At 41.7% G+C, this 21,384-nt stretch overlaps 1 protein-coding gene across 7 annotated transcripts in view; it reads right to left on the reverse strand.

Annotated features, from left to right (window-relative positions):
* Positions 1-21,384, reverse strand: part of TRIM9 (tripartite motif containing 9) — a 104,746-nt gene that overhangs the window by 44,239 nt on the left and 39,123 nt on the right. For all 7 annotated transcript variants that reach the window (XM_032482022.1, XM_032482023.1, XM_032482021.1 and 4 more), the window contains exons 2-3: positions 4,778-4,873; positions 2,384-2,506 (exon numbers count right to left, since the gene is read on the reverse strand). In XM_032482022.1, coding sequence (XP_032337913.1) covers positions 2,384-2,506; positions 4,778-4,873 — 219 coding nt within the window. The remainder of the gene's footprint in view (positions 1-2,383; positions 2,507-4,777; positions 4,874-21,384) is intronic.

A 21,384-nucleotide genomic window follows, 5' to 3' on the forward strand; every position in this document is an offset into this window, starting at 1 on the left:
GGAAATATATACAAGATCTTGTGGTAGCTCACAGCGAAAAAGAATGTGACAATGAATATATGTATGTTCATATATAACTGAAAAATTGTGCTCTACACTGGAAATTGACACAACATTGTAAACTGACTATAACTCAATAAAAAAAAGTTAAAAAAATAGTATCTTTAATACTGCCCCCACTTCTCTCCCTTACATTTTAGGAATTACCACATACGTTATCACGAAACACAGTCCAGTGGTCCTTTATGGAATTCAAAAGCAAATAACTTGATCACAGACACTAAAGGACTGGAGCCTGGAAACTGATGAGCTAGAGGAAGTCATCTAAGTAAAACCTGCCATCTTTCAGCACTTTGTGAATCATGCAAGACACAGGGCAGTGGGGGTGCCTCCCTAGGAAACCCAGTGCTTTCCAGATACCTGCAGCTCAGGGTGAAGGCTCCACGAGGCTGGGGTTGGTGGGGTGCCCCTCAGGGGCTTGTGTTCATTCTAAGATGAACCTGAGAGGGTCTTCCAGTTAGACTCGCTCCCAGGAAACAGTCATGGTCTCTCTGGAAGGAGTAGTAAGATCCCCAGCCTTGGTTCGCCAACCAAGCCAACAGGCTGAGGCTCTCTGAACATTGGAGCCTTGGATACTTTTCTCTCCTAACTCCTGGTTCAGGTTCCAACTTTAAGATGTGCAATGTTTTTACCAAGGAATCGGCTGTGTCACTTTTTGATCCAACTGTGCTGTTGCTGTTGCATCGGGAGCACTCGAAGAGACGTGGCCCTGATACAGCACCAGCGAGGTCAGGCCAGCCAACTTCATTGGAGGGCACAATCCTTGCGAGCCCTCTCACTTGGACCCTGTTGTCATAACTCAGCCTCCAGCCTGCCTCCATCCCACCGGCCCCCTCACAGTGACAGATGGGTAAGTCATAGAGGCAGGGGAGAAAGATTTATATTTCAGCCGCATTATTGCCCTGGCTTTGGGGAAGAAAGAAGCAGGTGTGTGGATCTAAATGTGTTCTTTGGAGCTGTAGGTGGGGAGCAGACAAGGGAACCTCAAGGAGGAAGCTGGAGTCAGGATTTTCTTTGCCTTTGGAGAGACCTGTTAAGCATCCCTGGGAAAAGGTTTCTCTTTCATACTGCCTGGTCCCCATCTTCCTGGCACAGTTCCCTGGGCCCTGGGTCCTGGTGTGTGGTGAGCACAGGTTAAGGACTGGTAACTCTGCTGCTCAGGGCTCAGCACTGGGAGTCCTGCTGCAGGTCTTGCCCAGGTCTCATGCCCCAGTTAGCAACTGGCTTCTTGCCTTGTTCCTAGTAACCATGAACTGGGTACCAGTCCTGCTCAAAGCTTCCCTGCCACCAAGCTTTAACCCCAAATTTTGTAAGCTGTGTTCTCTCAGTTCTTCATTTTGAAATTCTTGACTCTTTCACTGGAATCCCATTCTTTTAGAAATGGGACCTTCTCTTGCTCTTCAGGGACTAAAGCCTGTTCTACATGTGCTGGGGAAATCTGCCACTTCCTGGGCTGTTCTCCAGACACCAGCTCCCCTGAGGCTGTGTCGGATCACTGTTGCCCACTCTTGAAGCTCCCTGATGCCGACTGCCTGACCTCACTGGAGAGCCTACCGTCAGACCTCGCTCCTCCCTCCACCCACCACCACCCTGAGGCTTGCTGGCCCTGTAGGTGGCCGTCTCCCCATGGCCTGCTTCTTGCTTCCTTCTGCTGGGTGCTGCCCATCTATCCAGCCTGCTCTCATGGGTAGTTGCCCTCCAAGGGGGCAATGAATGGGGTGTCAGATGTCTCCAGTGTCTCCAGGAGGACCAGTCCTTCTGCCAATAGGTCCCCAAACTCGTAATCAATTGATACTACTGTGTGAGGAGCAAAGTCTCTACAGCTGTTCAATTGCACAGTTTGCTTTAGAAGTTAAGACAAATCTTGTTTGTTTTCTGGAAGGTACAGATTCAATTTCCCATTTCAAAAATATATTCGCCTCTGCATGGTCGTCCTGGCCAGTCTGTCTAAAACTTCAACCCCCATCCCTAGTATTCCCCATCTGCTTTTCCTTATTTTTTTCCTTAGCACTTTTTACTAACATACTGCAAATTTTACTTACTGTTTATCCCTTCTGGTGGAGTATAAGCCTGAGGAGGACAGTGATTTTGATTTATTACGTCTGTACCCAGAGCACTTCCTGCGTAGAGAAGTCTCTCAAGAGTATAGGTGACATAAAGGGAGGAGTGAGCGGTGAAAGAAGGGATATGTCTGCTCCCCACGGGCCGGGCCACTGGCCCCCCAAGGCTGCGGGTACCCTGAGCCCCGTCCAGCGGGGGCCACCCTCCCAGCCTGTCCGTCACACCCTGGGAGCCTCTGGCTCTCCCCCGGCGCAGGACTCACCTTTAGCTTGTGCTCGTGCTCCTTGTTGACGCGGGCAAGCAGCTGGGCTTTCCGCCTGTTGAGGGCGTCGATGAGGGCGTCACACTGGGCCACCAGGCAGGCTTCGAACTCCACGCTGTTCTCCTGCACGAGAGGGCACAGCTCTCAGCTGCGAGGTGCCTGGGCGCCCGGGGCTGCTGGAGACAGCAGGGCTCCTGGGCATCTGCAGGGCCGCGGTCCTGCTGCAGGGAGGAGCCCTGTCCACCATGCACAGCTGCTTCTTGTAAACAATGGAATGAGTTTCACGCCACAGTGGTAGTGTTCCACTTTAAATTTAGATCCAAAGGGATAAATATTCTTTAATACATTTATTTTTTATCAAAAGGAAATCATCTCCTCTGTTTGAATTATATCAGGTAAAATCAAGTTTTAGTTTGTGGGGCTGAGCAGGAACCCTTTTGAGGGCTGGCCTATGCCCAGCTGTGCCTGGTGGGAGGTGGCGTGCAGAGAGGCTGGGCGTCTGAGGGAGCTGGGTATGGCTGAGGCACGAGAGACACAGAATCACTGAATTCAGGGGAAGAAAGAGGAAGGCGGATGGCAACGGCCTTCGATATTAAATAATAATCCAATGGCAGCAGAAATTTGTTAAGAATAATCACGGGCAAAAGCACTTGCTCTGTTCATTAAAGAAGCAAATAATAAGTGCAGGGAGGCAGTGAAGAACAGTCGGTATATGTAACAGGCATCTCTCGGCTGTGAAAGTCAGACCTGAACTAAGAGCTTGCTGGGGGCCAGTAACTATGTTCTAAATGGATTATAGCTTTCCCATGATGTTTACACTGAAAGCCGGGTCTAATTTTTTTACTTGATTTAAATCTATACGTGCTGTAGATATTTCCTTTAAGCAATTCTCTCACTAAATTATAAGTATTTGTTAAAGATAATATTTTTGCTAAGTTACATCTGTAATTTTGATTCTCAAACTATAATCTGAAAAACAATTGTAATTTACAGCAAATGAAAGCTGAATACTCCTCACAGAGACACTAATGGCACTGAAAAAACAGCACTCAGCTGAGTAAACTGTGAACTTTTGGGGGCTGGAAAGGAAGGAAGAGCTTTGTCTATCAAATTTTAATTTGCTTCCAAAGTCATGAAGAATTGTTTCTCTTAATACAAGGATCTATGGATAGGTGTTAGGTCACTGTTTTCAAATGCTTTCAAAATTCCTCACATAAGGAGTGTATTTGTAATCACTTGAACAGTGACTTCTACAAATGTTCAGCTTTGGCTTTCACGGCAATTGCTTTTGAGCTCACAGAAGTCCCCTGGAAAACATCATTTAAGAGCTCTCTATGTCTCGAGCAGGGTAATGTCGGGAGGGAGAGGGCAGTTTCTCCGTGGAAGCTCTGATTCAGAGTAGAAAGAAAGCTTTGCTCTGATGAAGAGACGAGGTGCAGAGGCAGGCCCGGGGCTGCAGATTTTATGCCAGCAAAAGCAAAGAAGGGACCAATTGATAAACTCTATTGCTTTGGGAAAGAGAAGGAAGTGTACAACTGTTGGCTTATTAGGGAATCAAAAGTTTTAACATGGGCCAGCATGCCAAAAAAGGGCAAAGAAATCAGCGTGAGATGCTTCGGAAGGGCTGGCTTCCATTTAAAAAGCCACTTCTGCCTTGACATGGGTTACATATTAACTCAGAAAACCAATTTACTGGAGGCCAGAGCTAAGGTTATTTCTGTGAAGTGAACCTCAAAATATAAGAACAATAAACAGCGTGGAAGGTCACCATTTTAGCATCCCATGCAATTTATGGCTTCTCCTGTTCAGCTGCAGTAGAGAATTCACAAGCCCTCAAATGCTGGCTGATCTTGATTATCGTGTCCAGATAAAGCAATCTGAAATAATAGTCTCCAGGAGATTACAGCTGAAAAATATTTAAGTACCTAAGTAGAGGAGAAGCATTATTATGGGATAGGAAGGAAGGAAAAAAAGGAAGAAAAAAAGAGAAAATGCGATCTTTTTGTTACCATTAGATGAGATATACTTATTGTACAGTGCTTTGGGAACCTATAGAGTTTAAAAAACTCAACAGTCATGACTCTGAATTCACAAAGAAATGGGTGTCTTTCTATGCACAGCAGTAGAGAATTAAAAGCTCAGTGTGGAAGATAGGGACTATTCGGAAGGTAGGGTGGTGTGGCTTGTTGGGAAAATGTAACCCCCTCGAAAAGGGATATATCTGAAGTTGCTCTCTATGTGTGTTTATATGTATCAGATGAGATAAGGCAGAAAAAAATATATAGGAAATTCCCCACAACACATAAAAATATGAGAAGACAGAGATAGTTCCCCCACTACACAGTTACATCTTGACCCGTGCGGCTTGCCTTCAGTCTCAGGGGCTGCCAGTACCTGGATCTGCTGGACCATGTTGCGCAGCTGCACCAGGAACTCCTTGGCTTCCTTGGCCCTGTCCGACAGCCCGTTCAGCGCCTGGGAGAGCTGGCTCTGCAGAGACGAAGAAGGAAACCATGGAGTTACCATCGCATGAGGCAGCAACAAGGCCATGCAGGGTGGTTGTCATCCAAGACCCAAGAGTCCTCACTCTCCTCAGATTCCTCTTGTCTGAGCGGGGCCACTTGGCCAACATCTGTGCTTGAGGAGTCTGGCAATAACAGCGTCCAGACTCCTTCCATTGGCTCCTGCAGAGTGTCCCCTCTGAAGCAGCGAAAACCTGTGGCCATTCCACTCAAAGACCCTTACCAGCTGATGTCTGCCTGGAATTTCCTCATCTCATTACTTAATGAATTCAGCAATAATTTATTTAATTTTAAATTTAAAAATCTATGAGTCAGACGATCTGATAATTAACAACATTATTTAGCCGAAAGAGCTACTGATCTGGGGTTGGGGCAGAAAGAATGAAGAGAGTCAAGAACAGGATGAGGAAAGGGAGGGGGCGAGCATGTATGATGCTCTGGGACCACTTAAATGTCATGACAGACACAAAGGGCAGGATGACGTTCCTCCCCATCAATGTCCTTTTCCTTCTCCCGAGTGCAGCCCTGCTGCGCTAGCTCCTCTCCACACCAGCCTCCCAAAGCAACATGTTCTCTCTTTCTGGTTTCCCACACCGCCCCATCCATGTGGGGAAGCAGTCCTGCTGGGAGGGTGCGGCAGGGGACACATGTCCAGGTAAGCACTTGCTTTCCCAGCCTCCTTGCCTGGCGCATGGGACACACTGCTAATTGATGAGACCAAAGTGGAAACTGGTTGGGGGTGGAAGGTCTGAGAAAGCTTCTGCTTTTTCTGCTAACGTGGTTCCAGTGTGGCTGGTGCAGCCTCTTCCCTTTTGTTCCTGACTTGATGGCAGAGGTCTTGTGACCCTCATGAGGAAAAGGCCAACACAGTACAGGAGGAGGGGTGAAAGGAGAAAGTGCCTGGGTTACGATGGCATCTCTCAGCAGCTGAACCAACGCCTGAAGTCTCCTACCACCAGGCTTCTTGTCATGTGGAGAGAATGGCCTCCCAGTTACATCCCCGTACTGGAGTTTTCTATTACTTGCTGCCGTTAACATTGTACTTGATACAAAATTCCTTCTCCTGAGAGCCTGGGCAAGTCCTTCCATCCTTCCTGCAAATTACAGGATAAACTCCCTTTCCCACAACACCTTCTTTGAAAACTAAAGCCCATTCTCCTCCTTGCCAACACAACGCCTCATGCACTCCTTCCTTTCAGTAAAAGAATAGAATCTTACAATTATATGTCTTGGTCCTGTGGATGATTTTCACTTATTTTTACATCATTAAATACGAAGTCGGGCGCTGAATCACTTTAAAAATGTGCGTACCATGTGCTTGGTGGAAGCACTGTGGGATGGCAGAGAAAGCATAGGCTTTGGAAAGGTTCAAATTCTGGCCCCTTCTTAAGCAGGCCCTTGAGAAAGTCCCAGTGGACCCAATGAAAAAAGTGGGAATAATAATACCTTGTTAGTTGCATTACTGTGAGGGTTCAATGCATTCATCAGTGTGAAAGCTCCTGCTAGTAACGGACAGTCGTTAAGGGAAGCATTCCAAATTCCTAAATGCTGCCAGTTACTGGCTGTTCATACCTTACACATAGTTTTATGTCTCCATAAATGAGAAGAATACTACTCCTCTTGGGTGCTGTGGGCATCTTATGAGACACTGTATCTAAAGCCCAGAACCCTGCTGGCACATGGTGCAGGCTTAACACACATCTGCTGTTGTTGACTCTTATTCGCCTTCTCCCTTCCTGCTCACACACCTGCAGACTGATGTGGGGGATGGGGTCTGTAGGGCAGATTGCTGGTACAAGATCTGTTGGAAAATACCCTTCATCACTTGTGCTTTGATGGATGTACTCTGGGAGGCTAGACCAATACAGCTGAGGAAGGGAAAGCACAATCAGCCCACAGTTGCTTAAAGGGCTACTCAGTTATTTATTACTAGGTCCCAGGTGCACTACAATTTGGGGTAAAAGTTTTCTCCTCAAGACCTTTCGCAGGAGCCCAAGGGATGGAAGAGGGAAAGAGGGTCTCATTTGGAAGAGTGGGCAGTAGAATGAAGACATATCCTAAAGAGAAATTTTGTTTCTGCGGCTTTAGAACACATACTCCCTCTTTTCCTGAATGAGTCAGAGTTCGCTGGGCTACCAGTTTTCTTCCCCATTTGATTGTAACCTACACCTTAGTAACCACATTGGAGGTTTACGTAGAGAAACCAAATTCATTCAGCTACACAGAACCGGAGCTACCTGATTTCTTGTATTCCAGCCTTGCAATTATCTGTGTCTGTATAATGCAAGTTATACCTGACACCCAATAAGGATTATTGACCAGGTGCTGCTATATACTTAGAAAAAAATTATACTATAGTAGATAAAGAGTGCTGGCCTCATCCACTCCCTAGATTTTATATAGCAAAGCAGTAAGTAAACTGCAAAACTCAATTTATTTGCAGATTTCCTCCCTTTGTGTCTATGTTCAGCCTTCTACCTGGCTAATAATTGTGCTGGTATTTGATAAACAACTGCACTATAAGATAAAGATCTAGAAACCTTTCTCTTAAGTTTTGTCACTTTGTAGAAACTGAGCAGGAGACAGTCTTGGAAACTGTTTATCACTAGAAAATGCCCTTCTTGTGAGGATTTATATGTGCATTGCTTTTATTGGACAGTCTTTTGATCACATTTATAAGCTACATCTGATATAGGAGAACATTATTATTGATTGATTTTGTTTCCCAGAAGAATTTAAATTCCTGCTATATGTTAGCAGAAATGTTCTGTATTCAGCACCACAGACCAGCCCTGTGAATTTATACGAGATACAAATATTTAGTGTGTGTTTTCGTTACAGCATCCTTGGCAGTACGTGTAGCCATTAGAAGATGTTTATAATGCCTAAGCAATGACATTCTGATTTCTTGGATGTTTGTTTTCCAATTTACTGAAAAGGTGTCATGATCCAAAAGTGAACAGGAGTGGGAAAATGATGTAGCCAAAGCAGCGCTGACAGATTTCCAGTCCAGAGCTCAGAGCATGCTCAGAATAACTGAAATTGCCTGGAAAGATGACAAGTTGTTCGGAGCTTGAAGGAGAAAAACAAAGAACTCTGCCTCCTGCCTACCTTTTCTCCCTCCAACTGTTTTTCCCCTCCAATTTCCACCCTTTTCTGGCTCCTCTAGCCTCCCAAAGGAGCGCATATGATAAGAGATCGGTCCCCTGTGGAGGGTGTTTCAGAACCACAATTATTTAGGCTCAGCAAACGGGTAACGAATTCAGTCTGTCCTAACCAACCCCCTCTGTGCCTCTGTATCCTCCTAGCTGCCGCACCTTCCCAGACAGGCCAAGTCTCCTTTCCTTTCCCTGCTGTGAACATTACTCATCTGTCATTTCCCCCTCAATTTACTACGAATATTGGATGGAGACAAATTGGGACAAATGAAAGGAAGCTTCCTGGCTGTCTGAGATTTGAAGTTACAGGCACCAGTTGGGTCAAAAAGGATCAGCCAAAGAATTGGTACAAAATAGATGAGGCAGCAAATATGCAACAGCAGCTTGATGGCCCCGAAAATGACCGTGCTGCCTCCCTGGGCAGCTCCGACAAGTGCTCGCCACTCAGGACTGTGGCCCACGCCTCCCCCTTCCCAGGTACCAAGGGCAGCACGAAACACAGAAGAAAAGTGACAATTGACGCAATGTGATTCTGAAGAAAGCCCCTCCCATCCCCCAGGAGAGTAACACTCTTTCTCAAAGAAATGCTGATTTTTGAGTCTCACTACATTATTGACATTATATGATTAAAAACTAAAAGCAAGAAATAATTACAACATATTGGTCATTTCTTATGAGCCAGGAATTCTGATGTGTGCTTTTAATCCCAATCTCCAGCCTGCCATTTTGCAGAGGCTCAGAGGTATGGATATTCCTGAGTTCAGGTTTTACCACTCACATACACAAGAGCCAGAACACAAACCCTCGTCTGATTCCAAAGTTGTGCTCTTGCTTCGGCCTCCCGAGAAGAGAATTCCTTCCTTGCCCGCACAGGAGGAAACAGAAACAACCCATGATGAGAGCATGTTAACACCCAAGAAGGTGAGTTAATGAGGGGATTAGGATTATGGGGGAATGTGATTATGCTTAACAGTCAGATAATATATAATCCTTAGTATGGCTAGTCACCCTATGGGTCAGTCAACTTTCTTCCTGCATAAAGTTTTCTAGTGAATTTTATTTTATTTTTCATATCACTTTATTTATTTTTATTTTATTAAAAATTTTTTTGGTGGTGGGGGGAGGTAATTAGGTTTATGTATTTATTTTTTAATGGAGGTACTAGGGATTGAACCCAGGACCTCATTCATGCTAGGCACACACTCTACCACTGAGCTATATACTACCTCCTTCACTGAATTTTAAAAGGATCCCTGTCAGAGAGGAGTCTCATAGGAGAGGGCCAGAGGCTTTGGGTTGGGGTCCAATGCTGGCTTTATCACCTACTGATGTGAGATCTTGGGCAGGGACTGGGCTGAGTGTGGAATGAGATTAAGGAATGAGAATTCACAGAGTGACCAGTACCTGGGGAACCTTCAAGCTGAGCTGCCCAAGGGGCCTGATTCTCCTTCTAGCTAAAACTTCTATTTTTCCTGTCTGTACCTTCCCTGCCCCCATGAAGGGCTCTTTCCTCTGGCTTCTCTGTTGGTGGAAGATCCTGGATCTATTGTAGCCTCAGCTCACTGTAGGTAGCTGGGTGAGAGGCTGGGCTGCCTGGAGACGCCACCCTGTCCCTTAGCCTAACAGCAGGGCTGGGGCAGTGAACATGCTGCGATTTGCAAACTGAGTAGCTGGGCTGGGAACTGAAACACACAAAATAGGGACAAGAGTATGCATGTGAGTGTGAGAGCATGTGAGTGTGTGTGTATGAGATAGCTCATCAGTGGAGTATGGGGAGGCTCTTGGCTTTGGAGGAGGTTTGTATCCGCGGAGTCTTATAGGTAGGGCCTTGGTTCACTAAAGTGCTGCTTATTGCTAATTGGTTGTGACAAAGATTCTCTCCTTGACCAAACTCTAGCCAGGCTCCTCTGAGCCCTCTTCTTGATTTTATAGGCCTCAACTGTGGCCTATAAGACTTGAATAAACACTAACATAATCTTAACAGCTCAAGTCTTAACAGCTCAAGACTGCATCCCTCTTGCGTGACCCTAGTTCCCCTTAAAGTGTCTGTCTGAGAAAACTCAAAGCTGACTAAAAAATTTACTGTTGTTGTAGCCAACATGTGAAGACAGGAACCCCCACCCCCACCCTTCCCAGTCTCTGTGGGAAGGTGGGAGCCTATCCTCAGTAAGCACCAGTTAATAAACTCAGATGTGTTTCACACACCAACCCCCTTCCCACTTTATAATTTTTCACATTCTTGACTCTACTGAGCCCCTGCTCACCCCTTCCCTAGTCCTTCATTCTCTCTTTAAAATGTCCAATCACCTCTGTGCAATTCAAAGTTGAGTTTAGTTCACCTTGGACTCTTTCCCCTACTGCAACAGTATATTACAGATTAAAACCTGTCCTCACCCCTTTAACTAGTGTCCGGCTTTGTTTTGCTTTGACAGCAGCTGGCCCTGGCTCTGACCCTTCAGCAGGCCAGGTTAAGCTTTAAGGATGAGTAAGGAAGCACATCAGCAGCAGACCCAGACCCCCTGGCCTGAGCGGGCACGTCTCTCACAGTCTCACCATTTCAATTGTGAGCCTGACCCAAAAGCTATGTGGAGGACAGAAAGAAGGAAGACTTCATGCATTTTTAATCTAATACACAGTTACATATAATCCCCTTCCCCATTTCCCAGTGCTACCTCCATACACAAGCACACAGACGTTCACACCAAAAGCTAGCGCCATTTACTCTCTTTTCTATAATGATTCAAATCCAAATATTCTGTTCAGCCACTCTTTAAGCCATAAACATGTACCAGAAATGCCATTATTTCATCAGATAGTAGCAATTAAAAGAGACAGGGCAATGGGGACTGATATGGCATTGAGGTTAAGAGGATGGACTTTAAAGTCAGATGGACTTGGGTTGTTTTTTTTTTGACATATAAATGTACAACACTGTGTAAGTTACAGATGTACAATATAATGATTCACAATTTTTAAAGGTTGTACTTCACTTATAGTTGTTATAAAATACTGGCTATGTTCCCTGTGTTGTACAATGTGTCATTGTAGCTTATTTTATACATAGTAGTTTGTAACTACTAATCCCCCACCCCTAGATTGCCTTGCCCTCCTTCCCTCTCCCCACTGGTAACCACTAGTTTGTTCTCTATATCTGTGGATCTTTCTTTTTTTTTTTTAAAAACATTCACTAGTTTGTTGTATTTTTTAGAATCCACATCTAAGTGACATCATACAGTATTTGTCTTTTTCTGTCTGACTTATTTCACTTAGCATAACACCTTCCAAGTCCATCCATGTTGTTGTAAATGGCAAAATTTCTTTCTTTTTTATGGCTGAATATATAGATTGCTTATATATACCACATCTTCTTTATCCATTCATCTGTTGATGGACACTTACATTGCTTCCATATTTTGGCAATTGTAAATAATGCTGATAATGAACATTGGGGTGCATGTATCTTTTTTCCATTTTTTCCATTTTTTTAATTGAGCAATAGTTATTTTACAATGTTGTGTCAAATTCTAGTGTAGAGCACAATTTTTCAGTCATTCATGAACATATATATATTCATTGTCACATTTTTTTTTCACTATGAGCTACCACAAGATCTTGTATATTTTCCCCTGTGCTATACAGTATAATCTTGTTTATCTATTCTGCATTTTAAAATCCCAGTCTGTCCCTTCCCACCCCCTGCCCCCTTGGCAACCACAAGTTTGTGTTCTATGTCTATGAGTCTGTTTCTGTTTTGTATTTATGTTTTGTTTTGTTTTTAGATTCCTCATATAGCGTTCTCATGTGGTATTTTTCTTTCTCTTTCTGGCTTACTTCACTTAGAATGACATTCTCCAGGAAGATCCATGTTGCTGCAAATGGCGTTATGTTGTCAGTTTTTGTGGCTGAATAGTATTCCATAATATAAATATACCACATCTTCTTTATTCCGTCATCTGTTGATGGACATCTAGGCTGCTTCCATGTCTTGGCTATTGTAAATAGTGTTGCTATGAACACTGGGGTGCAGGTGTCATTTTAAAGTAGGGTTCCTTCTGGATATATGCCCAGGAGTGGGATTCCTGGGTCATATGGTAAGTCTATTCCTAGTCTTTTGAGGAATCTCGGGGTGCATATATCTTTTTGAATTAATGTTTTTGTTTTTGTTTGGATATATACCCAAGAGTGAAATTTCTGGATCATATGGTAGTTCTATTTTCAGTTTCTGGAGAAACTTTCATACTGTTTTCCACAGTGGTTGCACCAATTTACATTCCCTCCAACAATGTACAAGGGTTCCCTTTTCTCCACATACTTGCCAACACTTGTTATTTGTGTTCTCTTTGATGATAGTCATTCTGCCAAGTGCAAGGTGATATCTCATTGTGGTTTTGATTTGAATTTTCCTGATGATTAGCTATGTTGAGTATCTTTTCATGTGCCTGTTGGCCATTGGACTTCCTCTTTGGAAAACTGTCTATTCAGGTCTTCAGCCTATTTTTTAATTGGGTTGTTTGTTTTTTGATGTTGAACTCTATGAACTGTTTACATATTTTTGATATTAACCCCTTGTCAGCCATATCATTTGAAAATATTTTCTCACATTCAGTAGGTTATCTTTTCATTTTGTTGATGGCTTCCTTTCCATCAACAAAAGCTTTTAAGTTTAATTAGGTCCCATTTGTTTATTTTCACTTTTATTTCCTTTACTTTAGGAGACATATCCAAAAAATATTGCTACAATTTATGTCAAAGAGTTTTCTGTCTATGTTTTCCTCCAGGAGTTTTATGGCTTCAGGTCTTACATTTAGGTCTTTAATCCATTTTGAGTTTATTTTTGTATATTGTTGTAATTTCATTTTTTTACATGCAGCTGTCTAGTTTTCCCAGCATCACTTATTGAAGAGACTGTCTTTTCTCCATTGTATATTCTTGCCTCCTTTGCAGATGGACTTGGGTTTAACTCCTAGCCTTTTATTAGCTGTGTGACCATGGATGCTACCTAATCACAGTGCATACTGTGGTGCTCTGCCCAGATTCCCTTTCATGGCTGATGCATCCTTATTGCAGCTGGGTATAGTCACTGTTGATAGATTAAACAAGGAATTGCTCTTGGCCATAGGAAACTGAATTGCTCAAGGCTATGCCCACTTCCAGGGGTATTCCATGGCTAGGGACTGGCTAGAAGCCCCTTGCCTTGATTTGAGAAAAATCCTGAAGGGCCATCCCAGCTCTGGAACTCCCTGCAGGATTGGCTAAAGCCCATTCAGGTCACCACCTCCCTCTGCTCAGTCCTGGCCATCTCACTTCCTTGTAGGTGGGTCTACTGAGACCACTGAGCAACTAACCATCCCTACGCAACTCTCTGAATCTGTGTCCAGGGAACCCCCACTTATAATACAATTTTCTAGGCTTTAGTTTCCTCAACTTCAGCATGAGGATAATAACAGTATCTGCATCAATGAACTCTGGTGAGGATTATATGACATTATGTATATAAAGTTCTTCTATACAAAGCCTGGCATATTGTAAGCACTTAATAAGTAGTATTGTTTATACAGTAAGATACATATATATACATAAATCATTAAAACCCTATTGTCATACCACATGTCCCAGTTTGGGGTTTGGTCAATTATAATTATCCAGACAGTGGGGTATGCTGTTTTATTGTTTGTTCCCTCCCCATCTTTGCCCAGGACTTGGAGCTCCTCCTGTAGATAGAGCATGTGTCTCTGCCCCATTGTCCTACTTGGCCATGTGATTTGCTTTAGCCTAAAAAGTCACTGAGATTTTCTGCCAGCTCTTTTGTTCTCTCCTTTTGTCACACAAATCCAGGGATGTATTGATAAAATGACTCTCAAGAAACAAAAACAACAAACAAATTTTGATTTGTAGTGTTTGGCAATTTCCATGGTGTAAATACACAGTTGATTTTAGGCCATCAACATGGCACTACTGAACAGAGTTGGGAAGAGATGTATACCATCAACTCTTTTGAGCTGTGGGCTGGTATGAGCCAGGTCAGCATGCCAGAGGGCATATTCCACACAGTGGCTCTAGGCCTCAGAAAAAAGACATGTAGAATGGAATTTCAGACTGCTTCTTATGATGTAATAAGAGCAAGAAATAAACTTTTGTTTTATAAGCTGCTGAGACTTGGATGGTTTTTTCTTACTGCAGCAAAACTGATTAATACAAGATAGGTATTATAATTTTCCCTTCATGACTTATTAATTTAATCTATAATCACAGAGTTTCACCATGGACCAGGTACAGTGATTCATGCTAAGGAAACAATGATAAAGAAAGTAGACACAATCCCTTCCCTCATGGAACCGCCATTACAGTGATTACAGTGAAACTACCACCATTCTGAGCTTAATAATGTCCATTTAAAAGTTCTCTCCCATAGGTGCCCTAATGAAGCAGAAGACGACTGGAATATTTTAACAATTAACGGAAAAGTAGCTCCTCCAACTCTCAGGGAAAATGAGAAGTACTTGCTTTCCAAGTAAGACATAGCGAGTTCTGGCTGGAGTTTGAATTCCAGAAATACTCTGTACAGTCTTTATCCACCAAACTTCAGATATTTCTCCATCTTAGACAGAAAACTCTTAAATGGGAGATGCAAATCAACATGGCAGGGTTTTTCAGCAATAAGATAGAGGAGCCACTTTTTGCCTCAGAGCAGAGCAAAAAAACAGTTGCCTCACCCCAGTGTTCACAGTTTCTCAGGGAAAATTGATTTGCCATGTCTCTATGGCTTTTACTTAAAATGCTGGAAGCTGTGAAAGAATTTGTGCAGCCACTGTTGTGACTGAAGGCATGAAACTGTAATAAAGCAGCAGGCACACAGGCTGGAAGGTCAACACCACTCTGCCCAAGGCTCCGGCAGACAGCATGCCTTTCTATGGATAGTCTAAACCATGATGTGTGTGTTGTTAGGCAGTTACTAAGTTTTTATAGCTGAGGATCAAAAAACATGCCTTCTTTGGGCTAAGCCTTTGTGTAAATATTGGATTTTACATCCCAGAGATGAACCATAGGACAGATCTCCTTTGTGTGTATGTTGCCTTTTCTCTCAGGAGAATTCTAGGGCCCCAACTGGCAGGTCTGAGTCCTTTCCCAGAAAGCTCTTTTCTCTCTGGATCCCCCCAGCTGCCTTCACATTCACACGGGCCTGTCATGTTCTTCCAGGTGGTATAGCACTCCACTTTGTCTGCTACTACCAGGGGACAGTTTTAAGACAAGCAAAACAGATTTGAGATCTATGAATTTTCAGTTCTCTGTAGTATTTAAATGCCCCATATAGTAGAAACTCCCAGTTCTACAATAAGGGGTTTTCACTAAATAGTTTAAAACATGCTCTTAGAAATATATATGAAAAGGTTAAAAAAAAATCACTGAACTATTTTTCGTATAGAAATGCTTTGTGTTTTTTCAGAGACTTCAGTGTCCAAAACAGGAACGACTTCTTATTTATCCCTTCAAGTTTCTGATGAGGAGAACTGGTGAGAGTAAGACTTTATTTGTCTTAAGAAATAGATTTTCCCATCTTTATTTCGAAGGCAGAACATGCTCATTTCAGAAAAATCAGAAAATAAAAAGACTTAGAAGAGAGAAAGAAAACCCTCAATCTCACCAGAGACACACTGCTACTAGCCTTGATAATTAACCCTTGATGTTTATATTTTGACATTTTGTATACACTTATAGTCAGATATGTATGTCTCCATATAATGCATGTCAACAAAACTGAGATCATGTCATATACCCATTGTTGTCTTGGAATCTGCCCCTTTCACTTAACATACTCTGAATATTTTTTCCATCTGACTAGATATGCTACTGCCTATCCAACTATATAGTAACCACACGACACTTTGATAACATTTACTATGTGGTAGGCACTGCTTACAAATCTTTACACATATTAACTCCTTTATATTTCACAAAATAACCCAGCAAAAGTGGGAAATATTATTATTCATATTTTTATAGGTTATAGAATGAAGGCAAGGGAGGTTAAGTGGTCCAAAGCCACAAAGCTGTTAAGGAGCAGAGCAGGGAAGCCTGTGGCCAGAATCTACACTGTTCACTGATAAACTGTAGGGTAGCCTATTGTGTAGGTGCATTGTAATTTATTTAACTAACCTCCTAGTTTAGGATATTTAGTTTGTTTTCATCTTGTTGCAAAGAGCTGAAATGAAATTCATGTAGGAAATATTTGAACACATTTTTGATTATTCCCATTTCCAAAAGTAAAATTGCCTGATCAGCAAACTTTCACATTTAGGGGGTTTTGAAAATCATATTGTCCCTAGGTGATCATCTAATATACACTCCTGCTGAAGGTGATATATAGGCAAGTATTCTTGCCTATATAACTCACTCCAAATATTATCATTTATATTTATTTTTGTAATCATAAGCAAAAAATGGAATCTCATTTTTAAATTTTGCATTTTAAAATTACCAAGGTTAGGGGGTGGGGTGAGTTTTTTTTCAAAAGCATCTTATTGATCTTTCCCTAGTTAAGGTGTCAGCTCCCACTGGTATTATTTGTGAGGCCCTTAGAAGAGTTCCTAGCCCATGGGATGCTACCTAAATGTTACACAAACTAGTTTCTTCCTACTGCTGATGACCGGGCAAGGCTGTCCTCACCACACGTGTTTGCTTACCACAAAAGCCTTAGGGGCCCAAAGCTGGAAAATGATCTGGAAAATTCAAATGGCCTTTTGGAGAGGAAGCGAAGTCATAGATTACTAGTCTTAATAGATTATGGTCAAATGTCTGGCTCACAAAATCTCTACTCTTTTGAATTTATAGTCATTATTTTGTGGACAGATACAAGTACACAACATCTGGTAAACATGCAATGGGCAGACAAGAAGAATATACTTTCTTATTACAGGAGAGGATATGTATAATATAAACATGATATGTATAATATAAACCTTTGTAACACATTTGTAAACATAATTGAATGTGTTAATTGGGTTATTCAGATACCGTATATTTTGTCCATTATTTGTCTACTTGACTTATAATATTCTAAAATAAACAGGTAATCAAATTCCCCACAAGAATCGTGTTCTCCTATATTTTTAGGAGTTTTTGCCTTCTTTTTCTGTGGCTTCATTGTTTGTTATACTTTCTTTATATCTTTAACATTAGATCTTATCCTTCTATGTTTCACTTAGTTCTTTTGGTTTTGAACTCCATTTCATTTGATATTACTTTATATACCCTCCTGTCTCTCTCTCATAAAGCTTTGCTCATTTATTTTAAAATTACATTTGTTTTTATCTCAATCTGATGGTTTTTTCATTATCATAAGGAAATTTGGGCTATTTACATTTATTGTATTAATTGATATAGTTGGCTTTAGTCCATCAATATTATATATATTTCTATTTGCTACAATCTGTTTTTCCTTTTTTAAAAAATGTGTGGCTTTATCACATTTCTTTTACTATTTTAATCCCACTCACCAATGAATTTGGATGTTTTGCTATGCTTTTCTCCTTTGCAAGCTGTTACCTTCCCATCTTTTATCACACATAAACTTACACCTGTCCATTACTAAGTCAAAATTAAGTAATAGTTTTGATTCTCCTTTCTCACTACAGTCCTGCAAGTGTTCCACTTAATGCATCTCTTGGAAATTCAGAAATACCATTCAAAATAACCCTTGAATCAAACTGGAAGTTGAAACTGAATTCATAAATTACCTAGATATTAATGAAGAGAAATAGGTTATGAAAATATATTACTTAAAAAATATGACTATTTGGACTAGGTAGGAAACCTAAATAAATACTCTTCATAACTTTGTTCCCACTAGAAATACTGTTCTTAGATGGAACTTGGAAAACCAGCAACATTTTCTCCCCTGTCCCTATCCTGCACCTTCTAGACCCAGAACAGAATCCTTCCCACTTCTAACACAATTTCAAAGGTAAATCACAATGGTGGCCAGATTATAAAAGAAAGAAGAGGCTTTTTTTTGCACTTAAGTGCTTACATCAGGATGGCTCTGGATGACTGTTCTTATGTTCTGAACATTCAATAATTTCAGTGTCTTTTTTCCCAGTATTAAGTTGTGACTTGCATGGCAAGATACAGTGGTCTCTCTCTATCTCTTTTAAAAATATTTTTCATATTTCATCTATCTTTGTAGATAGATCAAGCACCTCCAAAATACAAACATCAAAGAATAGCTCACTTGGCTAAGCAAACCTGTAACTGAGATCGAAGTTACAAGTTTCCTTTAAACTTCACTGGGAAACAAATACAATGGGCGGCATTACCACCTATTTCTCAGCCTTTGGGACACCTTGGGAGGAATAAAAGCCACATTTGTGGCACCTATACCATTAAGCAGCATTAATGAATGTTCACTCCAAGGGAGCACCTGTGCCTCAGCAGCGTCACTGAGAGCCGGGGTCAGACACCAGAATCAGGGTGACCAGGTTCGATCCCTGGGTATTGATTCTGTTTCTTGATGTAGTAGGAAGACTAATGGCCCCCAAAATGTCCACGCCCAAATCCTCAGAATCTGTGTTATCTTACCTTACGTGGCAAAAAGAACTTTGCAGATGTGAGGAAGGTTATGGACTTTGGGGAGATCAGCCTGGATTATCTTGATGCACCCATTCTAATCAATCACATGAGTCCTTAAAAGTAGAAGACCTTCTGGGCTACAGTCAATGAGAGAGAGAGTGACTACAGAAGAAGGATCAGGGAGAAGCCATACTGCTGGCTCTGAAGTTGGCCGTGAGCCAATGGGTGCAGGCAGCCTCTAGAAGATGGAAAAGGCAAGGAAACAGATTCTCCTCAGAGTATCCAGAAGGGAATCAGCCCTGTGTGTTGGACTTTGAACGTACAGAAATACAAGATACAAGATCCACATTGTTTTAGGTCATGAAGGTTGTGGAAACAGAAACCTAATACACCTGAGAAGGCAGTCAGTCGGGAGCCCAATGCTTACTCCCTTGGGCAAGCTTCCAAAGGAAAGTAGCATGGCCACAAAGAAGAAGAAGAAGCTGGCCCACTGAAATCTGCGGACACATTTCAAGGTTGAGTTAAGGAACAAGAAATGGCTATTCAGCTCTTTTCATACACATCTGAAGTTTCTGAGGCACTTGACCTCCTGGTAATCTAGAAGTTCTGTGAGACTGAGCTAGCTCAACAGCCCTATGGCTAATCACCAAGGTGAGGTTTCCCCATCAGGCTGGAGGCAGCTATTGAATTTCAGCTATTTTAAAATAGGGACAGGGAATAGATTCTTGGTCTCGTCAGAGCTAGTGGCTATTGTTCATTTCAGAAGCCTAAAAGGACATGTGTTTTGGATACCAAAGTGCTCCTATCTACTTCAGCCTGTTGTGATCATCAGTTTAAGGCTACCCTGGAATTTCAGCTCACCTTGAACTTCTATTTATCTTAGAAAAGCTACTGTTTTCAAAGGCATGGGGTCATTGGGAGGCTAGGAAATGTTAATCACAACATCTACATTTTAATGCTAACCTCAGGACCCCACTACAACATTGAGGCAGACATCAGCACAGCTTCTTTGAAGAGTTTCTTTAGAAAAAAGGGCACACAAGGAGAGACCACTAGACTGACAACACTGAGTGCTGGTGAGGGTGGAGAGCCTCACATGTTCTAGTAAGAGTTAAAATGGCAAAACCACTTGGGGAAACTGATGCTTCCCAGTAAAGTGAAATACACACCCACCCTACATGACAGCATTTGTCCACAAAAGACTTAGATTAAATGTTCATAGCAGCTTTATAATAGCCCCAAGCTGGAAACTGCCCAAATGTCTCTCAACAGTAACATGAATAAATTCCATATATTCATACAATAGAATACTGCTCAGCAATGAAAACATTCAAAGTAATGATATATGCAAAACATAAATGAATTTTAAAACACTATATTAAGGAGGGAGGGTATAGCTCAGTGGTAAATAACATGTTTAGCATGCGTAAGATCCTGTGTTCAATCCCCAGCATCTCCATTAAAAAAATTAAAAAATAAATAAACCTAATTACCACCCCCCAAAAAAAACATACCATGTTGAGCAAAAGAAGACAGACACACACAAAAAATACAAACTGTATTTATGTGAAGTTCGAGAACGGGCAGAACTGATCTATCATGATGCAAGTCAGGAGAATGGTAACCTTGGTAGGTGGGGAGAGTAACTGGAAATTGTTTTGGAGAAATTCTCCGATATGTTCTACACCTTTATCTGGGTGGTAGTTATATATACATATATATATGTGTATATACATGCATACATATATAAGTATATTTATATATGTAGAGGTTTATTGAGCTGTAAATTTAAGATTTGTATATTATATTGTAAATACTTAATGCTTTTTTAAAATGGGCATTTTTTCCCCCAAGAATAAATTCTCCTTGTATATAATTAATCTTTCTTAACTAAGACCCAATGCTGTGTAGAAAAAAATAAGTATTTTTTTCAGATAGCCTTGTCATTTTTTCAGTTGAATCTCTGAATTTAAACAGACACCTACAAACCCCTCGAGAATCTGATACCTGACTCCTAGAAATATTTCACTCAATTATCTGGAATACCTGATATTGGAAGCTGTTGCTACTTGGATGAAGACTGTCATCCCTCATGCCCTTCCCCTGGCCATGCTGTCACTTCTGTTGCAGACACCCTGCAGCACCTGAAATCTAGTCACATGGCAACTGCTAACTCTGGTCTGCATGCCCTCTCACAATGCCATCACTGTAATTTAAAGGATGTATCTTGTTGAACGCCCTTTAGGAGGAAATGTATGACTAATCTGAAAAGTGGTAAATTCTCAGAGGGAGCAGGAAGACTGGGGCCATGGAGTAAGAATTGGGATGACTCATAACACCTCTGCTGGTACCTCCACCCACCCTCAGAAATGTCTTGTCCTTTAGAAAGGCATAAATAAAGCTTATTTATACACATGTCTTTTCTAGTCAACTCAGGATGCCGTAAGTTCGTAGGAAGAAGAACTGGTATGCAGACTTGCTTGGTTTGACTATGAGTTTGAGATGCATACTCCTAACATTTAATTTATAAAACCTGAATATAAGGAAATTGCATAACTCTCCCTCTCACTACCATGGCTTCAATTAGTCTAAGAACAAACTAGAACACAATCTTATTCTAATAAATGATCTTCTTCACTGGCAAAACAGAAACTCTTTTGGTTATCTTTTGTGAGGGGGATTATCTTAAATAGCTTCTAAAACATATTTAGGGCTTTCCCCCCAGTATTGAAAGGTTTGTTAGAGTCCAGTATTT

Source organism: Camelus ferus, chromosome 6 (assembly GCF_009834535.1).
Source record: "Camelus ferus isolate YT-003-E chromosome 6, BCGSAC_Cfer_1.0, whole genome shotgun sequence".
In the NCBI taxonomy this organism is placed as follows: Eukaryota; Metazoa; Chordata; class Mammalia; order Artiodactyla; family Camelidae; genus Camelus; species Camelus ferus.